Consider the following 22,998-nt stretch of genomic DNA (forward strand, 5'->3'; position numbering starts at 1 on the left):
GCATCTTAGATGATTTATATCTTTCTGGAGAATCATTTAGAGTTGTTTTTTTCTTTTAAACAAGTGGTCTTCATAAAGAGGAGGGCAGATGGATATGGATATGGATATCATGCCCTCTGAAGCATCTGGACCAGACAGGGGAGTTCTGTTTGATGTTTGTTACAGAAATGGCACCACCAAATACTAACAACGGTTTTATTCTGATCTTAATATCATGTTTAAAATATCCCTTTCTCTTTTCTTCTTTCCAACTCAGTATCACTGTACCGACTGGCAGAGACAGGAGAAGTAGATGTCCACACCCACAGACCCTGGCGCGATGCCCCACCCGGGGCCTTCGCCAGGGCCGGGACCCTCTCCTGGACCCATTCTTGGGCCCAGTCCGGGACCCGGACCATCCCCCGGTTCCGTCCACAGTATGATGGGGCCAAGTCCGGGGCCTCCTAGTGTCTCACACCCTATGCCATCGATGGGGTCTGCTGACTTCCCTCAGGAGGGCATGCATCAGATGCACAAGGTGAGTTCGTTCCCCTTCCCAGTCTTGTCTTCTGAGTCATGGATGGCTAATAATCCCTGATAACCAACACCCCCCCGCCCGCTTTTTTTCTACTGTGGTTAACAAGAGAATCAGCTAGGTTTTTTTCTTATCTTGTTCCTTATTAAAAACATACATTCTTAGGCTCTTTTATGGTTATAGATGTTACACCAGTCAGGAAGATTTGATCTTGGCTTTTAAAAAAGTGTTAGCTATAATATGCAGCTTTGACAGATTCTGTGGATTGGGGGTTGCAAGTGTTTTGACTTGGTGAAGAAGTAGGAGTTAAGTCTTACTTTTTCCCCCCAACTACGTCTGTTAAGTAACTTATACCATCTATGAGTAACATACTGAAAATTATTCTTCCCTGAAAAGATCCCATAGGTCCCAAGGAGGAAAAGGGAAAGTGAGTCTTTTCCTAAAGAATATTTTCAAAAAAGCCTTGACAGAAATAAAACAGTTTCTAGGGAATCCTTGAAAATGCACTTTGCTGTCTGCCTGTGAAGTGGCTTTCTTCTGGTTTTGGAAGAGGGCTCTGATTTTGTGGAGTCCAGGCCCAGTTGTTATTAAGGTTGTAATAATCTGCCATTTGTGAGATTCAGATTGTTGCTGTGGGGATGATCATAACGGTATGACCTTGGTATTATGGTTTTGTAGGAGAAGTGAAAAGGAGAGAATGGCCTTTTGAGAAAGCGAACAAAATCTTCTGTTGCGATTTGTGTTGAAGGGTAGGAGTAGCCATTGTGTGTTACCTGAAGGTTAGGCCTGATGAGATGCGGCCCTTTTACATCTTTTTTGGATGATATCACAAGTAGATAAGGTAGTGAGGATGCTTCTTGATGTTAAATAGGTGAATCGTGGAAGACACTGGTTTGAAACAGAAAGGTTACTGCAAAAAAGTACAAGTCTTTTCTTTAATTGGTAGAACTGGAGGTCAGTTTTAAAGTAAGGTGTTGCAGCTCGGGAAGGGAAGATCCATTTTTCACAAATGTTTGTTATTTGATGGTTTTCAAATAAAAAAATTAATACATGCTTATTTTGAAAAGTAAAACCATACTGATCTAAATAAGTGGTTCACCCCAGGTAATAGCTTATTGTACATACTTTTTTTCCTTAAATTTTAACTAAGACTGTATGATGTATTTTTAAATTAATTAATTAATTTTAATTGGAAAATAATTACAATATTGTGATGGTTTTTGCCATACATCAACATGAGTCAGCTACGGGTATACGTGTGTATCCCCCCTCTGGAACCCGCCTTCTGCCTCCCTCCCCACCCTAGCCCTCTGGGTTGTCCCAGAGCACTGGTTTTGGGTGTCCTGCTTCATGCACCAAACTTGCACTGGTCATCTATTTTATATATGGTAATGTACACATTTTAATGGTATCCCCTCAAATCATCCCACCCTTGCCTTCTCTTGCTGAGTCCAAATGTCTGTTTTTTACATCTGTGTCTCCGCTCTGCACATAGGATTGTCAGTCCCATCTTTCTAGATTCCATGTGTGCGTGTTAATATACAGTATTTGTCTTTTTCTTTCTGACTTAACTTCACTCTGTATAATAGGCTCCAGGTTCATCCACCTTGTTAGAACTGACTCAAATGCATTTCTTTTTGTAAAAAATACGGAACACTTTATGAATTTGTGTGCCATGCTAATCTTTGTATCATTCCAGTTCTACTATATGTGCTGCTGAAGTGAGCACTGTATATACGCTTTTTGCGCCTCACTTTTCTCCAGCTTCAATAAAAATACCATCTAAGCATAGATTTGCATATTCAGGTGATATATTTAATTTTTTTTTCTTTTACCATAATCGAATCATATCATCATTGTTAATTACTTTGAGACTTCTTTTTCATTTAACTATATCATGGATAGCCCTATAATATCTCCAATATCTCTCCCTGCTTTTTTGATTTCTTTTAAATACAGGTTTTTAGCTGTATTTATGTATGTATGTAAATAAATGCTTATTTTCCATATCATATTTATTAGGAGACATATTGAATATATAGACATATCAAAGTCATTACATTGTCTTGTGTTCATATTGTATTAATTGGGGGATTATACTATAGACTGGATCTGTCAATTGCAATCCTTAGTACAGGTAGGTGAAATAATTTTGGGAGGGTTTAGGATGCTTTCACCTTTGAAATGAAAGAGAAAATTTGAAGGAAATATTTAGCTCACCTTTATTATTATTTAAGCATTGAAAAGTTAAACATACTCATAAGTGTTAGGTCATTGTTATGTTCTTAATTGTTTTTATTTGTAATTATATCTTCTGATCCCTTCTGTTTTGTTCTCTAGCATCTTTGTCACGTTTTCTCCTCTTTTCTACCCCCATCGATGCTCTTTTTTTGTTTTGTTCTCGTTCTGCAAGTTTTGCATTTTCTCATCCTGCTTTTCTTCGGCCCGCAGACCCTCAGATAATTCCCTGGGTGAGGACATGGTGACGTGCCTGGAGTTCACACCTGCTGACCAGATGCTTCACTTTCTGAAAATCTTTTTATAGGCAGCTTTATTCCTTGTCTTTTCTCCTCCGTCTCCCTCTGAGCTTCAGCTTTTTGCTTTTCAACATTGCTGGAAATAAATAAACAAGTGGCCTAAATACATCTGCTGCTTTGCTTTGATTTCCTCTCTATTATTACTGTTTAACAGACTGAGAGACACTCTTTATACCAAATTCTTCCCATTTTTCTTCTGAACATCCTCTTTATGGTAAATTTCTCCTCTTTTCAAGTGTGTGCTTTTGACTCTGCAGAAATTAACTTTCCTTTCTCCAAAACTGCAAACACTCATACTTTCTTGCTCAAAGTCATTTGGTTTCTATAAACTCCTGGAAATATTCCTTTCAGGCTGTTTTGAAAATTGCTATTCCAGTTTGAGGAGGAATAGACTTTTCCTTTCCCCAGCACGTGCTCCGTTGCCCAATTCTGGATTGGATTAGTGTCCATTCAGTGGCTGTTTCTTGTGGGTCTGTTGTGTACAAGGCCTCAAGCCCCCTTTCTAGCCCCTGTGTTCTTCTTTTCCAAACTCTGCCTTTCGCCCTTTTCCTTTCTTCCTCCGTCTGTAGTCCAGCTTCATCTACTTCAGCCTCTTTCCCTTTCGGTACTTACCCCATTCACTGCTCTACCCTGTCTGTTTTTCTTTTCCCAACTGCCATGGAACTTTCTGGTTTCAACTTTTAAACTTTCCATAGGTTCCTTCCCCTCTGATGAAAAAAAAAATTACCCAAAAAATAGATCATCACAGACATTTCAAAGAGTTTTTCTTCCTCCATTCTGACTTTGGACTCACTTCAACATACAGCAGGTTTCAGGACTTACTTAAAAGGGTGTAGAAGAATAGCTTATATTTGTCTGCCTTGTCAACAGGACTTCATCTTTATTTGCAGGTTTTGACATAACCAAAAACCTTTCCACTGTTTAAAGCCTTAACTTTTGACTTAACAGGTAGTTTTGCTGATCCTATTGGTGTAGTCTTTTTTATTTATTTTTTTGTCCCCCATCTATGAAATCTATGTAGTATATAGTAATATATGTAATATAAATGTAAAATTATATGGCTATCATGTGGTTAATAGATGATTGGGCCACAATTTTGAAGACTTTATAGGATGGGCTCTTAAAGCACCGGATAGAAATATTGTGCCTTAAAGAGGTGCCTAACTGATGTCCTATTAATGTTTCAGCCCATGGATGGTATGCACGACAAGGGGGTTGAAGATATCCATTGTGGATCCATGAAAGGCACTGCTATGCGACCACCTCACCCAGGAATGGGCCCTCCTCAGAGTCCGATGGATCAGCACAGCCAAGGTTTGTGTCTGCTACATACCTGCTCTGGGCTCCATATCATAGTCTTTCATCTTTCCTATTGTTATTTTAATTATGACTTGCAAAGAACAGAACTTGTCTAAGGATGGGGTCTGGCAGGTTTCTTTTCCCTGTAGAAATCTCCCCTTACCCACCACCAACACAACTTTATGTTTGATATGGGCAATTTTCTTTACAAAATCCTAGTAGTTTGACTGGCCACCATGTGTTCAAGCACTCTGCAAAGTACACTGTGTACTTTATGCAGAATCTTTGCCTTGATCTTGTAAGATACATTATATCACTCCAGTTTTATAGGTGGAGAAGCTAAAGCTCAGAAAATTTACTTTGCTTCTATAAGTTTGCATATCCAGTAAGTGACAAGTCCAAAAGGAGGACCCAGGTCTGCCTCCCAACAACAGCACGGATGGGTGATAGCAGGATGAGCCACCCGTGTCCCTTGAATTGTACACTCCTCCTTCATAAGGTGACTTTTTCTGGCAGTGGAATAACCTGTCATCACTGGTGAATGGCTATCTTAGTCTCTTAGGGCTACGTAACAAATTGCCACAAGCCAGTTGGCTTAAAACAATAGAAACGTATTCTCTCAACGTTCTAGAGGCCAGAAGTCCGAAATCAGGATATGAGCAGGGCTGTGGTCGCCCTGAAGTCTTTAGGGAAGAATCCTTCTTTGCCTCTTCCTAGCTTGTGGTGATCACCAGCACTATTTTGACATTCCTTGGCTTGTAGATCTGTCATTCCAGGCTCTGTCTTGGTTTCCACATGACATTTAACCTCCATGTTTGTTTGTGTGTCCAGACTTCGCTCTTTCTATATGGACACCAGTCACTGGATCAGAATCTACCCTGACCCAGTATGACCTCATCTTAACTCAATTACATCTGCAAAGATCCTATTTCCAAATAGGGTCACAGTCACAGGCACTAGAGGGTATGTCTTCAATATAGCTTCATAGAGGACAGGGTTCCACCCACAGTTCCACCCACAGTAATGGCCAAATCAATATATGGCAGCTTTCTCTTCTCCTGGGTGCTTTTCCCTCTCATTGTTGAGGGCATATTGAAGATAGTGGAAAGTATATCCAAAGATACAATGTAACCTCTTTTCAGAATCACTATATGGGCATTTTAGCATGTCAGAGGCGTGATTAATCCAACACTAATTAACCTAATGTGTTGATATTCTAATTCAAAGGGTATGCTTTATGTGTTGTTGTATATACATTTTTGTAATTTAATGTATATGAGTTTTTTCCTCCATCCTTGATCAGATGTCCATCCACCTGAGGGAAGATTTTTGACTGTCCAGGTGGAGAGACACGTTCACTTTTTTTTTTTTTTCACATGGACCATTTTTAAAGTCTTTATTGAAGATGTTACAGTATTCTTCTGTTTTATGTTTTTGGTGTTTCGGCCATGAGGCGTATGGGATCTTAGCTCCCTGACGAAAAATCAAAACCCTACAATCAAGGTGAAGTCTTAACCACTGGACTGCCAGAGATCTCCCTGTATTTGCTCTTAAATATATACACACACACACACATATATATATATATATATATAAGCAACTCATGGAGGCATAGGAGTACATCTTCACTAATATTCCAGCAGGTTTTTGAAGATCCTAGACTCTGATCTGAAATTTGATGGTAGGCAGATGTAAGTGTGACAAATGACTCGTAAAATCTTGACCATGTTAGAAAAGCAGACTGAATAACTGGGACTTTTTCAGGTACAGAAGAAAAAAATTGAGCCATTCAGGGGTTAAAATGAATTAAGACAATACTTTCAGGTTTATCGTTTAAATTCTGAAGAGCCAAGTGCCTTCACAGAGCTAATGTAGATCTCATTTTTAATACCTGGGAGGTATAGATGAGTTATATTCAGTGATTCTCAAAGCCAGATGCTGGCTCTGTCTGCTCCTGGCTTTGCAGTACTTCTAATAGTGGGGCCCTGGGACAACGCCAAAGGAAAACACTTGAAATGCATGAATCATAAGTGAGGCTCTTTATTTTTATGTATCTTAAAATTTCTTTCATTGCTTGGTTCCTTTCTTGGACTTCTAGAATGATGATATTTCTTGGAATTTCCAACACTTGGCACAATGTCTAGCACATAACTGGATATTTAGTAAATTTTTTTCAGTTAGAGAAGTGAACTTTATGTATTCAAAAAACACTTTTAAATAGATCTTAATTTTTATATAATTTCAATAAGTTATAATTACTTTGAAATGCAGAAGTCTGCATTAAATTAAATGGAATTGGAATTAGAATGTAATATTTTTCTCTAGAAGAGTAAAGTGCCTTATAAGCTGGGGAATTCGTTATTTAAAATATGCTTTTGAATAAGGTAGTATTGGTATAATGCAGTCTTATTCTATATAATGAGCTAAAAAGAATTTAGACTCCATAATAGCATATATCTTTAAAAACTCCATTGTAGGAAGCCGTTTATAAACACACAGGTCCAGAGAGGTGTGGTATTGATCAGAAAACTGCCAGCTTTAACTACCTAGCAACCTATTAGGTTATTTTAAGGTATTGGTTGAGAAGCAAAACCATTTCCTTCAATAAATACTAAATTGTGTACCTTATGGTCCCGATGATAACATTGTTTATTTTTAGTCCACTGGACAGAGAAAGCCTTCAAAGAAAAGTATAATGTTTTGTGTGTGTGTGTATAAAGAGAAAACTCGTGTAAAATTGGCATTTGAAAACTCAAGTTTATTAAAAGGAGAGTGGCTGATTGCCTCTCTGTCTGCAAAAAGATGAAACTGGGGAGATAATGCCCTTGAAGCTGAGGGAAGGAAAACTGCCATTTTTTGACGACTTTTAAATGAGCAAATTAAACCAGATTTCAAAAAGAGCAGATTCTGCATCAACACTATCATCCTACAGACAAAGGTATATTTACTCTCAGGCAATTTCTTCACCATTTTCTCAACCAGAGATAATTATGCAAATATGTTATTTTGTTTTATCATTTAGATTTTTTTCTGATTTTTCCTGAAGTTTTATGGAATGCTAGTCATGTCAAAAAATAAAAAGAAATCTCTCTCTCTTTAACTGAAACACGGTCACATTTTTAATGTCATACTGTGATAGAATGATTCTATTAGCATGTCCTGTAAATTCTAGGAAACAATTTTTCCCACCCCCCAGTTTTTTTCTTACCACATTTGAGGGAAGATTTTGTTGTATTGATTAATTCTGGAAGATGATTTTTATTTCACTCTTAGTTTCTTTCTTAACAAATTTGAGGTAAAATGAATTATTGTACTTAGTGCAACTAAGTGTCTCATCTTTATAATTTTGCCATTCCAGGAGTCAGAGTTGAAAAGAGTGATCTGATGAGCAGTGTTACGCAATGACACTTAGATTAGACTGTCTAATGTTTTGGTCAGTTGTATTAGGCATCGTGTGATTTATCACGGGTAAGCTATACTTGGTGCCGACCTTAGGAAAGAGGACAGTCCAGAAGGCAGGAGGCGTGACCCATTTTAACACCTGGTTGTATCCCTTCTCCCATGAAATGTCAGTAGCTATAGTAGGAAGTTTTCCCTCCAGTGATGGATGCAGGGTTGGCAGAAGGGTGGTAGGGAGGTGCTTTCATAATGAACAAACTACCATTTTGCACCAGCATTACAATTTGGAGTTGAATTTTAACCTCATTAAGAATGAAAAACGTTAATGATGAAGTTAAGTGTATGTTATTGATACTGTTTAAAAACATTTATTGTTATAAATAACATCCTGGGATTTGAATTTCGGCTCGTCTTGCAGGCTGATTGCAGGGGCATTTTCTTAGGCGAACTTCTATGATCAACCCTAATGCCTGCATGATTTTTGTGCTCGATTATAGAGTAGGGATTTCGGGAATGAGAGTTAGCAGTTTTTCCATTTCTCTTCAGGGCAGGATTACTCTGAATGGAGTTCTACATCTCACCAATTGATAGAACAAAACCTACTCTTGTCTTAGGGGATCAGGCTAAATTTGTTTCCCTCTCCAAATGGCAATTTGAGATAAAAGGAACTGTATCCTTTATTTTCTCTAGTCTTTCAAATGATGACGTTGAGTCCCCAGGCAGCATGGGTCAGATATTCGTGAGCCTCTGTAATTCCACATAGATACAAAGAGCAGCTTCAGCTCAAACTTGATTAAGTGTTGAAACACATGGCAGATGCCTAATAAACACCTATGTGATGACCTTTAAAATAATTGTGATGCAGGTGGATTTATTAATGGCAAAGACCTTTAATTTAATATTACATTGTGTCTTAGAATGCCTTTGAGTTGATGAGTTAGCCCTCAGTTGGACGGAAGACAATGTTTTGGGGTACAGCAAACCACTCTGTTCTCTCCTTCCTCTTGGATCTCCCTTCAGCAATGTGCAGTCCTATATTTTTCTAGGGATTCTTTGGCCAGACTCTACAGTTCATCTCTTGAAATAAGTTTCTTGAAAATTTTGTTGCATTTTGACTTTTCTTTCTTACGTATTCTTAAGTTTTCCATTTAAGTCTCTTTCTCACCCAAACAGATTACTCTCATTTTTATATTACATTGTAAATGGTTCTGGGCTTCCCAGGTGGCACTAGTGGTAAAGAACCCATCTGCCAGTGCAGGAGATGAAAGAGACATAGGTTTGATCCCTGGGTTGGGAAGATCCCGTGGAGGTGGACATGGCAACCCACTCCAGTATTCTTGCTGGGAAAATCCCATGGACAGAGGAACCTGGCGGGCCCCAGTCCATGGAGTCACAAAGAGTTGGACACACCTGAAGTGACTTAGCTTGAGCACATAAATGGTTCTAGAAGATTTTGGAAGCTTTCAAGCCTTTAACTTATTTTTATATTAATACAACAAAATTAATATTAGACCATGGAAAGAACATATGCCTTGGAAGCAGGTGAATCTTGGTTACCAAGATCTAATTGTGACATGGTATAACGTGCTTACTCTCCTCATTTTAAAAAATGAGGTGACAGCACATATCTTCTGGGAGTGTTGTGAGGATTGTAGAAAAAATGTATGCTCCATTCTGCTCACATCCCTCTAACTCTTCGTACCATTTCTGTGCTCCCATCATCCTTATATCTACTGGCCAGACCACCATCTTGCTTTTGGTTTATTGGCATCCACCTTACATACACACACACACACACACACACACACACTCGGCAAAGTCCCTGGGAACTAATGATCCCTAGAGTCATAACCAGCGACCAGTGATGGAATATAAATACCCCAGCTCCTTCCCTGGTATAATAGGGAGGCAAGTTACGTACTTTATCCCAGAGCTTTTGTGCATGAGATTAATCTTCAGGCATGCACTACAGCAACTGCCTTAACCATACACTCCTTGTTGGCTTCCATCCCTTCCTCATTTTACCTTTCCACACTCCCGTCAGTGTCCCTGCACCTTTCAGATAAATCAGCTGCACTCAGTCTTTCCATCAGGCTTTGTTTCCAGGGAAAACTCGGCTAAAATAGCATGTACAGTGCCTTGCTTAGTGCCTGCAACCATGGAGGCCCTCAATAGCAAATTATTCATAAAGTACATAATAATAAACCAAATAATATCCCTATAAGAGAGTCCTCATTCTGCACTGCAATACAGCAGACAGCTTCAGGTTCTGGTCTCTAGGTTGGAGCTCCTTTTAATGTCTAATACTGTCCCCTGTGCCCTTCCTCTAGGTGTACAACAGCCCCTACTAGTTCACCATCTAGGACACGTGAAAGTGAAAGTGAAAGTCACTCAGTCGTGTCTGACTGTTTGCGACCCCATGGCCTATACAGTCCATGGAATTCTCCAGGCCAGAATACTGGATTGGGTAGCCTTTCTGTTCTCCAGGGGATCTTCCCAATCCAAGTCTCCCGCATTGCAGGCGGATTCTTTACCAGCTGAGCCACAAGGAAGCCCAAGAATACTGGAATGGGTAGCCTATCCCTTCTCCAGCAGATCTTTCTGACCTAGCAATTGAACCGGGGTCTCCTACATTGCAGGCAGATTCAGGGAAGCCTCCCGGACACATTGGGCTATCTACTACTTGAAATGTGACCAGTCCCATTGGAGATGTACAGTAACTTAATATGGAAACAAAAATGTAAAATCTCTAATAATTTTTATTCTTTGAAATGATAATATTAGGGGTATGTTGGTTTAAATTATATGTTATTACAATTTTGTCTGTTTCTTTAAATTATATATATATATTTGATATACATAAATTTTAAATTATATATAATCCCATACTTATTAAGTTACATATGCTTTAAATTTCTATCAGTCAATGCTGTTGTGGAAAATCGTCAGGATCTCCAGGAATGTTTCTCTTTCAGGGTCGTGGGGGGCAGCCTGTGACCTCTGCCCTTGTGTTTTATTCCAGGTTACATGTCGCCGCACCCGTCTCCGCTGGGAGCCCCAGAGCACGTGTCCAGCCCTATATCAGGAGGCGGCCCGACCCCACCACAGATGCCACCGAGCCAGCCAGGACCCCTCATCCCAGGCGACCCTCAGGCGATGAACCAACCCAACAGGGGTCCCTCTCCTTTCAGTCCCGTCCAGCTGCATCAGCTCCGAGCCCAGATTTTAGCTTACAAGATGCTGGCCCGGGGCCAGCCCCTCCCCGAAACACTGCAGCTTGCAGTCCAGGGGAAAAGGACGTTGCCTGGCATGCAGCAACAGCCGCCGCCACAGCCCCAACCCCAGCCTCAGCCGCAGCAGCCACAGCCGCAGCAGCAGGCCCTTGTTAACTACAACAGACCATCTGGTAGGTTAATATGCAACCCAGTGAATAATGCGAGGGTCCAGCTCAGAGAAGGATGGCTAAGCACACAGAAGCGCTGGGCTGCTCTCAGCCCAGGACCACCTTCTGCCGCACCTCGCTGGCTCCCTTGTCTGCTTTGCTTAGTTGGTTAAGATTCTTGGTCTCCTCGGCCGTGGGTCCTAGAGGGGTGCTTCTTAAACCTTTGGAGACTCTGGTGAGAGCTGTGGCTCTAAGCAAAAAGCACAGTCCCCTGTGACTTTGCATTCCCTTTCAAGGGCTTCAAGGTTTGTGGGAAGCCCATCCACCCCACCCCCTGCCAGGTTAGCAACCCCTGCACCTGGTGTGTTCCATTGCCAGCCGGCACGTCTTGAATCTCCTCTCCTTTAGCTATTTTGTGTCTGTTGATTTATTTATTTCTATCCTTTTGGTTGTGAAAATACCTTTGAGGAGGCTTGCAAGAAAGCATACCCATGGTAAAGAAATTATCAAGTAGAAAATTCAGAAACAGAGGGAAGTAGAAATCAAAGTTGGGAGATCAGCCATAGGGGTGGGGGCCCAGGAGCTCTTGTGAAGGCTGCATCTGTGCTTCCAAGGTGACTGGAGCTGCATGGTGGTCAGGAAAGGGGATAGCGTCAGGTGCCTGGTCCTCGCCACTCAGAAGGAAGTTGCTGACCAGTTTCTCAGAGGACACAGAATCTTTTCTAGCATGAGAGTATAAAGTAACTTTCTCAGGCGGGATTATTTTTTAAATTATTATTGTAAGGAATACTGCATGATAGAGGCATCAGTAACATTTATTCATAATAGAGTAACAGAATCTACATGGCCTATTTCCTCTAGACACCAGCATCAGAGCTGAGGCTGACGTTCTGAAAGGAGCTGAGATGTGATAGTCTTTGGTAATGGACTGGTGGTCTGCTTGATCCCACTGAGAGAATTCAGAGCTCCAAGAAGCTATAGGATGATCTTCCATAAATGTTATTTTCTCTGGGAAGATTTTTGTTAGCCACTGGATAAGCACAAGGTTTATGGTTCTGTTCTACTAGAGCTTTGAATTCCAGGGAATTTGAATCAGGAAATTTGAATTCCAGAGTGCCTCCTTGTCACTCATGCCCTTTCCTGTGAGTGGATCCCTCTCATTTGGGTCAACCCTGACATCTGATCTTTGCTACTGGTTTGGGATTATTGGTCTTCTTCTTAGGTTTTGGGACTTAGACATTGGGAAAGAGTTCAGATGAATTTTTTTTTTTTATTACTAGTGTTCCTCCTTCTGAGTTTGTAGATGTTTCTTTCCTGGTAGAGGAAACCCTGAGTTGCCTACTAAAAGGGTAAACTCATCTTGTTAATTGTAGATGGAGCCTTAGGAATGGTTTTCTAAAGAGCACACAAGTACCGTGTCATTTCCAGACTTCTGTGTGTGGGCTGCAATGCTCTGGTAGGTGGAGGATCCCATGGGACCAAACATTAGTGATTGTAAAGGTTGTACAGGGAACCTGTGCATTAGGTGGTAGTTTGAACACTCATTGTGTCTAGAGGCTTTAAAATTGCAAAAACTCTTGCTCTTAGGAACGCCGCCAGAGAGAATCAAAAGTGTCTGTCTGTGTATATGTGTGGTTTGTACCTCCGGAGGGCCTGCTAGCAAACCTTGTGCTCCACGCCCAGTAATAAGCACGGTGCGCGTGGGACACATCTGGAGCATGGAGACTCAGGATTCAATGCCAGGGGCCTCATGTTCTGCCCCGCCCTGGCACCCTCATGACCAGAAGGCTCACAACAAGGGAAAGGCTCTGTCCCAAGGTCTGTGCACCAAGTGCAGGCATTGCACGCCTGTGGGTAGGAAGGAAAAGCATCTCAGCTCCTTACTGAGAGCCTTTCATTCATATTCTAGACACAATGTCAACAACATTGGTGACCCTGATATCCCGCGTCTCAGTATACAAGGAGCGTTATTACCTAAAGGAATTCCCAGTAGAGGCTTAGTGGTCACAGTCGGATAGTTGGTAGCTCAAGAGGAGGGAGCAAAGTCTATGCCTCCTAAAAGGCCACTGTGGGACCTTGTCACACAGGCACACTTCCTCGAGTACTGCAACTTGTCCTAGGGTAGTCCCTCATCAGGGACCTCAGTGAGGTTTGTTATTTTTAACAATGACCTAGGCACAGCAGGAAAAGATTCCAGGGTATTGTTTAAGAAGGCAGAAAGCTAAATGATTCATTTCATCTAAAGTCACAAGAATGAGACCAGATGATGAAGTAAAGTTTCGAGGATAGAGTTTCAGTTACCTGGATACTTGTACATAGCAAATCCTCCATGTCCTAACCAACACAATCCTGGGTGCATTTTCTGGATCATTTCCGGAAGAGAAGGCTCCATTTTATTATTATTGTTTTCCTTTACCTGATGCCTACATCTTCCCTCGCCAGGCTCCTGGCATTAGGGGGGAAACTTGTTTTATTACTCACTGTCTGTGTCTTTTGTATTTCCAGCCGTTGGGCTTCATTAGAAATGATACTACTTGGGCCGATATGCCAGAGTAGGCAAAGAGACTGTGGACAAAGGAGAAAAGAAGACACTTTCCTCAAATAGAGCAGACCCCTTCCTGCCACCAGGAGGGAGGTTACATTTCTAATCTTGTCCCCCAAATCTCAGATTTCATAGGGAAATGATTACCTTCCTTGAAAATGGCTTTTTGGAGTTTTTTTTTTTTTTTTTGGCAATGACATTTTGGACAAGTTCAAGTAAGGCCAAAAGAAGTTTTTCTTTATTTAAGAGAATATTACTTTTATTAATTGTTTATCCCTCTCCTTTTTTAAAAAAAAATAATAAAGCAGCATAATTGCTTATAAATACCCCTGTCAATATTCCAGGGGAAAAAAAATCAATTTAAGTATGTCTACTTTCCTGGTGGTAGCTATGATTTTTCTTTCGTCCCATTTGCTAGTGTCATTCATGTGCGAAGAGAGCTTTTTTGGCTGGGGTGGTCTGCCTCAAACCCATTCCAAAGTTAGAATTCACCAAAGGCAATACCGCCAGGGCCACCACCCGAAAACTGCAGTTTGACCAGAGGAAGTGTGCACTGAACAGATGAGTGACTCTAGTCCTTGCCTGCTGTGGGCTCCTCTCAAATCGAATCCATCATTTTTCTTTTAATTCTGATTCATTTTTCTTTTTGGAGACCAAAGCAGATTTCAAAACAGGAACTGAAAAGGTTTTGGGTTTTTTTTTTTTTTTGCAGTGGGCAGGGAAGCCTTCATGGTAGAAAGCAAGAGTTTTATTGCTGATTTTTTTTAGGGCTTGTCGCTCTCCTGCTTGCCCCTCTCATTTTTTTTTTTTTTCTTTTGTCATCTAAAATTTCTTAGTATGCTTTGTTTAAGCCTCATTATTACATTTATCTTTTCAACCTCTGGAATCCACTTAAATCCTTGTCTAATGCACAGATAGTCATTTGCATAAATATCCTTCTGTACCGGAAGGTAAAGTGGGAATTCTGTACAGAAATTCTGTACATGTGAGACTTAGGTAATTTAAGAAGTTTATTTACCTGTTTCTTAGATTCAGACTTCTAATAAAGACTCCTTCCCTCCCTTAGCTGCAATGGGACGACACCCCTCAAGAGTGTCAGGGCGAATATCTACCTTGACTACTAACGTGAGGACTGACAGGAAGACACATATTTTGTACCGCAGACAGTTCAGCCTAAATTGTTTATATTGGTGAGAGAGTAGGAGATAAGCTAAAGAACGTAATTTGTTTTCCATCTAAAGATACCAAGATGTGAGTTTTTATCATTCTGCAGACCATGAGTGTGCTGGTTGTCAAGAGATGCTTTCTGTTGATACAGAACAAACCCATTCAGGCAGCTCAACGCGCCTAAAAGACAAGCAGAACCCCTCATGGTTAGGTAGGTGTGTTCTGGGCATGTCTAATGGCAGGCAGCTGCCTTCAGTCCCCTCGCCTCTGTGAGGAGAATTTTTTGTATAACGTGTTGGCTGGAGGACAGTAAATGAACTTGCAGTGTTTAGTTAGAAAGGAGTTTGCAGTAAATGAACTTGCAGTGTTTAATTAGAAAGGAGTTTGCCTGTAAGTGACTCTGATGAGGAATTAGCAGGAAGCACAGGGCAGGTCGACTTATCTGAGTATCTGTGCTGAATTGTATTAAACGGTGGAAACATTTTCAAGTTTGCTCTTGAAAAGCGTACTTTCAAAGCTTCTAGTGAATACAGTACCAAATTTCCTTGAAAACCTTTCTTTTGCTGTAGAGTTTTTCTGAAAAGCTGAATGATTATATTAGGCTTCTTTACTTTGGTGTCCTTGGTGGCAATAAAAATGACCAGAGCTGAGGGGTGAGCATGCAGCAGCCAGGCTATCTCACTGAATCCTCACTTCCCCCTTGCAGGGCGGAGGTGCTGTTATTATCTCCATTCTACCCATGAGGAGACTGAGGCACCAGGGGTTAAGTAACTTGCTTAGGCTCCCACGACTGATTGGTATGACTTACCGGTTCTTTTAGAAAGACACAGGGTGCTTTAGATGTACCTGTTTCAGTTCACAGCAAGCTGGAATACTTTTTAGATTGGAGATCTGAATATTTAAGTCTACATTTGGGTCTCTCTCTACCTATGTTTTAACTTTAAGAGTCCTTCAACCAGATAAGAATGTCTCTGTATTTATGGATTAAAGAAGCCTAGCTGTGTGTGGAGAAGGAAATGGCAACCCACTCCAGTGTTCTTCCCTGGAGAATCCCAGGGACGGGGGAGCCTGGTGGGCTGCCGTCTATGGGGTCGCACAGAGTCGGACACGACTGAAGTGACTTAGCAGCAGCAGCAGCAGCAGCTGTGTATATATCAGATCTAGTTTCAAGTCACAGGCTGAAAATGACTAGATTTGGAACCAGAGATATCAGACATGCTCTGGATACCTCCCTTTGATTGTGTGTTTTTAAAAATAGTGACTTGAATATACCTCGAGGAGTTTGCATGACTCTACACAGGTATTTACAAGCCATCATGCTAAAGAAGAAAGCATCCAGAGTAAGTGAAATATGTACACTCTTGCACTATTATGGCTTTCATTGATAACTTGTTCAAATTTTGAAAGGAGGAAAAGCACTCTGAAAACTGAATTTAGGGTAATTAGTATGATGTTATCAATAGGACACAGATTTTCTTTTTATTAAAGGTGGTGGTTTTTTAGAGGGCTTCAATGTATTACATTTTTTATTTCGTGTGCTTATTATACCAAGTCTTCAAATATATTTAACTCTACTAGTTTCTTGAGCTTATTAGGGAAATTCGTAGAATCACGCTATTAAAGTAACTGTTAGAAATCTCTATCTCCTCTCTTTTGGCTCAAGGCAACTCAGATTTTTTAAAAAATCTCCCCTGTTTTAAAGACCCTAAGGGAAAAAAATAATCAAAAGTGTCCCTCCATAACTTATTCCAATGGTTAACAACCCTGAGAGTTAATGTTTATAAATCAGTTTCTTCCATATGAATGGAAGGAACTCTAAATCTGAAATATTGTGAAAAGGTTTGCATTATGTAAAAGCCCTCCCATTCAGAAAAAGAATCAGAATGTACTTAGCTGAGAAGGATCTCTTTACTATGATAGTACATCTACAGTGCCTAAAACAAACAAACAAAAAAACAGACAAGAAGTGCATTTTTCCCTCCAGAACTTGTCATCAATCCTAGAACAGGGCTATAGATTACCTCAGGAAGTCTCATCCAGCCCTAAGTCTCTGGGAAAGTTTTACCTAATTTCAGAAGGAGGGGATCGAAAGAACACCACCACTACACACACTCATGCTCACAGGCACACACATACTCACACACACTGTAGTTTCCCAGCAGTTTGTTCTAATTCTTCCCATTCCTCTTGTCAGAATGTTTGCTATCCTTGGGTTGTCATTTAAGCCCACTTCTCCCCGGTGTTTGCTGAAAATTGAAATGTGTCTAAGTTTTCATAATGTATATCTTTGTATGGTACATTAATAAGTCACTCTGAAGTATGGAGATGATTATTTTTGTTACCGTTTAATAATTTTAATATGTCGCTGAACAGATACAGAAAATACGTGGAAGAATGCCTATTGGAGGCTTTAACATCTGCTTGCAGAGATTTTTTTTTTTTTTTTTAATTTACTAAACTCCTCTGGTAGCATCACTAATTTTATTTATAACTTTGAAATAAGTAAAAATTCACCTGGAGGAGAGATGGAAAACTTTTAAACTCCTAAAGTTAAATGTGGGAAATTGCTTTAAATTAACTAATCAAGTACATTTTAATAAACTTAATGATTACATAGCCCTTTATTCTGATAAGATGAGAAAAATGCTCTCTTGAATCTTAATCTTTGCTAGGTTTTCTTAGGTGGAATGAGCAGATTCTTTATTTCCCCTGCACTGAATGTTTTTAGAAATATTTTCTAACATGTAGTAAGAAATTTAAGTTCCCTAGATGTATCGATAAAGCCTGAAATATACTTTATAGGTCATTAGGGAAAAATGCATGCTTATTTCAGAAAGTGCATGCTTATTTCAGTTCACATCAGAGTACTGGCGGGCTGCTGCCTGTATAATGTAGAGCATAGGTTCTACAGCTGGACCATTCCAGATTGGGCAGGAGGGGGCTTGTGGTGTAGTCCGCAGAATGTGATTTTGGGACCACACCCAGATTGCATCTGACCGCTGAATGACTCCCTTGCTTTTTCAGAACCCCAAATACACCTGTAATTATTTTTAAAAACCCACTGCAGACCTCCATTAAAAACTGGCTGTCTATTCCTTAATCAGTTTATTACCTAAGAGTCATTTTAGGGCCATTTCCCTTTGGGATAGATGCCAAATTCTTTTTTTCTTTTTCCTTTCCTCCTTTCTCTTCTGGCTTTCCTCATCTTCCTCCCTTCCCTCCTGTTTTCTTCTCTTGAGACCTTCCTTTGTCCCCATCCTCAGACCCTCCCCCGCCCCGGGGAGGGGGGGCGGTGGTTGTCGACAGGCAGGCGGGGTGTGGGCACAGGGCACCTTCCCTCCCCAGCTGCGCATGTCGCTCTTGTTTCGCAGGCCCGGGGCCAGAGCTGAGCGGCCCCAGCCCCCCGCAGAAGCTGCCGGTACCTGCGCCCAGCGGCCGGCCTTCACCCGCGCCTCCCGCCGCAGCGCCACCGCCCGCGGCTGCCGTGCCCGGACCCTCCGTACCGCAGCCGGCCCCGGGGCAGCCCTCGCCCATCCTGCAGCTGCAGCAGAAGCAGAGCCGGATCAGCCCTGTCCAGAAACCGCAAGGCCTGGATCCCGTGGAGATTATGCAGGAGCGGGAGTACAGGTAATGCGCCTGCCCCGCGGGTAAGATGATGTGTGCTTGCAACTACCACCCAGCCTAGAGGGCCTGGTGTCTCCTAGTGTGATGGTCATTCTTTGTGGGACCAGGGAAAGGCCTAAGGGAAACTGCAGAGGCCAAGACTCAGGCTTGAGAGTGATTTTCCAACAAAGTCTCAGAGAAGAGTTTCTTTGCCACTGGAGCCTGGGGCAGGGACCCTCCGGGGCTTCTGGGCCTGATTTTCACTCTTGCAGTCAGAAAACTTTTATCTACTCCGTTGACACGTCAAGATCAAAAGCTCAGCCCAGAGTTCTTAAAGATACAAGAAAGTGGTCAGCCCACACTCAGACTGTGCAGTATTTTGTTCTAGTCTGGCAGTGTGTCCTTGAATGTTGACTGTGAGTGGCTCATATGTTGAGTGTGTCTGCTGGCTTGACATCTCCTGATACTAAAGGCCATCCTTCAGAAGTTGTATATAAGGAAATAATGCATTCTTTGATTCAGTTCATGCACTTGTTGGTCAATGGCTTGGTCTCACTTTTGGGGTAGGCCACATTTAAATGTCTTCGTATGTGGTCCTTATTTTAACTCTTACTCCAGAAGCTTCATTTGGCACATTTATCTGAATCAGGGATTGACAAACCTTTTCTCTAAAGGGCCTTAGAGCTTCTGTCAGAACTATTCAACTCTACCATTACGGCGTGAATGCAGCCAGGCAATAATGGGCTGGCTGTGTTCCTCTGAAACTTTATTTATGAGAACAAGCTACAGACAGGGTTTGGCCCGCAGACTGTAGTTCAGTTCACTTCAGTTCAGTCGCTCACTCGTGTCCGACTCTTTGCGACCCCATGAATCACAGCACGCCGGGCCTCCCTGTCCATCACCATCTCCCAGAGTTCACTCAAACTCATGTCCATCAAGTCAGTGATGCCATCCAGCCATCTCATCCTCTGTCGTCTCCTTCTCCTCCTGCCCTCAATCTTTGCCAGCATCAGAGTCTTTTCCCAATAAGTCCACTCTTTGCATGAGGTGGCCAAAGTATTGGAGTTTCAGCTTCAGATCAGTCCTTCCAATGAACACCCAGGACTGATCTCCTTCAGAATGGACTGGTTGGATCTCCTTGCAGTCCAAGGGACTCCAAGAGTCTTCTCCAACACCACACAGTTCAAAAGCATCAATTCTTGGGTGCTCAGCTTTCTTCACAGTCCAACTCTCACATACATACATGACCATAGGATAAACCATAGCCTTGACTAGACGGACCTTTGTTGGCAAAATAATGTCTCTATTTTTGAATATGCTATCTAGGTTGGTCATATGGTCATAACTTTCCTTCCAAGGAGTAAGTGTCTTTTAATTTCATGGCTACAGTCACCATCTGCAGTGATTTTGGAGCCCCCCAAAATAAAGTCTGACACTGTTTCCACTGTTTTCCCATCTATTTCCCATGAAGTGATGGGACCAGATGCCATGATCCTCGTTTTCTGAATGTTGAGCTTTAAGCCAACTTTTTCACTCTCCTCTTTCACTTTCATCAAGAGGCTTTTGAGTTCCTCTTCACTTTCTGCCATAAGCGGGGTGTCATCTGCATATCTGAGGTTATTGATATTTCTCCTGGCAATCTTGATTCCAGCTTGTGCTTCTTCCAGCCCAGCGTTTCTCATGATGTACTCTGCATATAAGTTAAATAAGCAGGGTGACAATATACAGCCTTGACTTACTCCTTTTCCTATTTGGAACCAGTCTGTTGTTCCATGTCCAGTTCTAACTGTTGCTTCCTGACCTGCATATAGGTTTCTCAAGAGGCAGGTCAGGTGGTCTGGTATTCCCATCTCTTGAAGAATTTTCCACAGTTTATTGTAATCCACACAGTCAAAGGCTTTGGCATAGTCAGTAAAGCAGAAATAGATGTTTTTCTGGCATTCTCTTGCTTTTTCCATGATCCAGTAGTTAGTAGATTCTAAATGGTTAATTTCAAAAAAAAAAAAAAGAGTCCAGGAAGAACTGAGTCAAGATAAAATGAAGCTAAGATCATGGATTCGGGTGTATGTGTGTGTGAAAGTCACTCAGTCGTGTCTGGCTCTTTGCGACCCCATGGACTATATAGTTCATGGAGTTCTCCAGGCCAGAATCCTAGAGTAGGCAAGCCATTCCCTTCTCCAGGGGATCTTCCCAACCCAGGGATCAAACCCAGGTCTTTTGCACTGCAGGCGGATTCTGTACCAGCTGAGCCACCAGGGAAGCCCTGGTTTCGAGAGTTAGCCAAAAAGTGTGCCCTGCCACTAAGTGTCTGTGTTGCCTTCCTCAAGGTACATCTGTTTTCTGTGACTCAGTTTCCCCTTATGTTAAAAGAAGGTATTATGCAATATTATCTTTTATAGGGAGAAGATAAAATTATACCAAGACTTTCAATACATATTAGCTATTATTATTATTTCCCAAGTGTGATTTAACTTAAGACAATTAGGGGTTAAACATTATAGAGAACGTTAGGAAATAATGTCTGTGCTTTCGTGCTATGTTGCTTTAGTTATGTCTGACTCTTTGCAACCCTATGGACTGTAGTCCGCCAGGGTCTTCTGTCCATGGGAATTCTCCAGGCAAGAATACTGGAGTGGGTTGCCATGCCCGCCCCCAGGGGATCTTCCTGACCCTGGCATCTAACAAGAGTCTCTTATGTCTCCAGCATTGGCAGGCAGATTCTTTACCACTGGTGCCACCTGGAAGCCCAAAATAATGTCTTTTGTTGTTCAGTCACTCAGTTGTGTCCTACTCTTTGAGACCCCATGGACTGCAGCACACCAGGCTTCCCTGTCCTTCAGCATCTCCTGGAGCTGGCTCAAACTCATGTTCATTGAGTCAGTGATGCCATCCAACGATCTTGTGCTCTCCCATCCCCTTCTCCTGCCTTCAGTCTTTCCTAGCATCAGGGTCTTTTCTAATGAGTCGGCTCTTCGAATCAAGTGGCCAAAGTATTGGGAGCTTCAACTTCAGCATCAGTCCTCCTAATGAATATTCAAGATTGACTGGTTTGATCTCCTTGCAGTCCAAGGGACTCTCAAGAGTCTTCTCCAACACCACAGTTCAAAAGCATCAATTCTTTGGCGTTCAGCCTTCTTTATGGTCCAGCTTTCACATCCATACATGACTATTGGCAAAACCATGACTTTGACTAGATGGACCTTTGTTGGCAAAGTAATGTCTCTGCTTTTTAATATGCTGTCTAGATTTGTCATAGCTTTTCTTCCAAGGAGCAAGCGTCTTTTAATTTTGTGGCTGCAGTCACCATCTGCAGTGATTTTGGAGCCCAGGAAAAAAATAATGTCTAGAATCCCTTTAAAAACATTACCTTACTCTTTATTGTAAAATACATGACTACTTATTTATTATTATATTAAAATACTAATTTATCAGCTTTGAGAGTTACTCTGAAAGAAATCACAATAACTTGCCATTAAATGTGTATAGCTTTTTGGATGAAGAGTATAACTTTATTCTCACTGCCATTATTAATCCTCAATTAAGAGCTTTTATATTGCTGTTTCCAGCTTTTCATGTATCCCTAGAGAGCTAGATACTCATCATCAATTGATATTTCAGTACTGATAGGCAGATTCTGTTGGGTGAATAATTTCTGTGTGGTATAAAAGTCAAATATCAGCACTGTATACTCATTTGGGGCAGAAAAAATATTCATATTCAGTCCTTTCTTTATGTTGCTATTGAATAAAAAAGCCAAAAGCCATTTTAAAAGACAATAAATGGGATAGTGGGGTATTGTTTAAAATTCTGACTTCCTAAGTGCTAACATTTTTTCCCCACCTTGACCGTACAGAGCTACCAGTCCCTTTGTTGAATCACATAAACCCCTTATAACACAGACACTGTATCTAGAAATGCATCTGGGATTTTTTCCTTCAGTTTAGTTCAGTTGCTCAGTCGTGTCCAACTCTTTGCGACCCCACGGACTGCAGCATGCCAGGCTTCCCTGTCCATCACCAACTCCTGGAGCTTGCTGAAACTCATGTCCATTGAGTCAGTGATGCCATCCAACCATCTCATCCTCTGTTGTCCCCTTCTCCTCCTGCCTTCAGTTTTTCCCAGTATCAGGGTCTTTTCCAGTGAGTCAGTTCTTCACATCAGGTGGCCAAAGTATTGGAGCTTCAGCTTCAGCATCAGTCCTTCCAATGAATATTCAGGACTGATTTCCTTCAGGATTGACTAATTTGGTCTTGCTGTCCAAGGGACTCTCAAGAGTCTTCTCCAACACCACAGTTCAAAAGCATTAATTCTTAATATTTTTTTCCTTCTTCAGCCTATATTATGGGGGGGGTGTGTGTGTGCGCACTTATTGAGTCCTAAATTTTCTTTGTCATTTTTACCAGAACTGTATTTGCAGAGTTTTCTTGTAACGAGCTCATTTTAACACTTTTTTGGGAAATTATCTTAAAGGATGGTCTCCCAAAGTACACGGTATTAATAATTACTGTTTAGCCTATTCTAGTATGTGGAAAGGTTTTTGTCCTCCATACCTGTG

At 41.4% G+C, this 22,998-nt stretch overlaps 1 protein-coding gene across 1 annotated transcript in view; it reads left to right on the forward strand.

Annotated features, from left to right (window-relative positions):
* Positions 1–22,998, forward strand: part of SMARCA2 (SWI/SNF related, matrix associated, actin dependent regulator of chromatin, subfamily a, member 2) — a 183,535-nt gene that overhangs the window by 13,195 nt on the left and 147,342 nt on the right. Inside the window, exons 2-5 of the mRNA XM_010860733.1 lie at positions 257–517; positions 4,239–4,365; positions 10,772–11,155; positions 18,212–18,467. Coding sequence (XP_010859035.1) covers positions 293–517; positions 4,239–4,365; positions 10,772–11,155; positions 18,212–18,467 — 992 coding nt within the window. The 5' untranslated portion in view covers positions 257–292. The remainder of the gene's footprint in view (positions 1–256; positions 518–4,238; positions 4,366–10,771; positions 11,156–18,211; positions 18,468–22,998) is intronic.

Source organism: Bison bison, unplaced genomic scaffold, assembly GCF_000754665.1.
Source record: "Bison bison bison isolate TAMUID 2011002044 unplaced genomic scaffold, Bison_UMD1.0 scf7180017864469, whole genome shotgun sequence".
NCBI classification, from domain to species: Eukaryota; Metazoa; Chordata; class Mammalia; order Artiodactyla; family Bovidae; genus Bison; species Bison bison.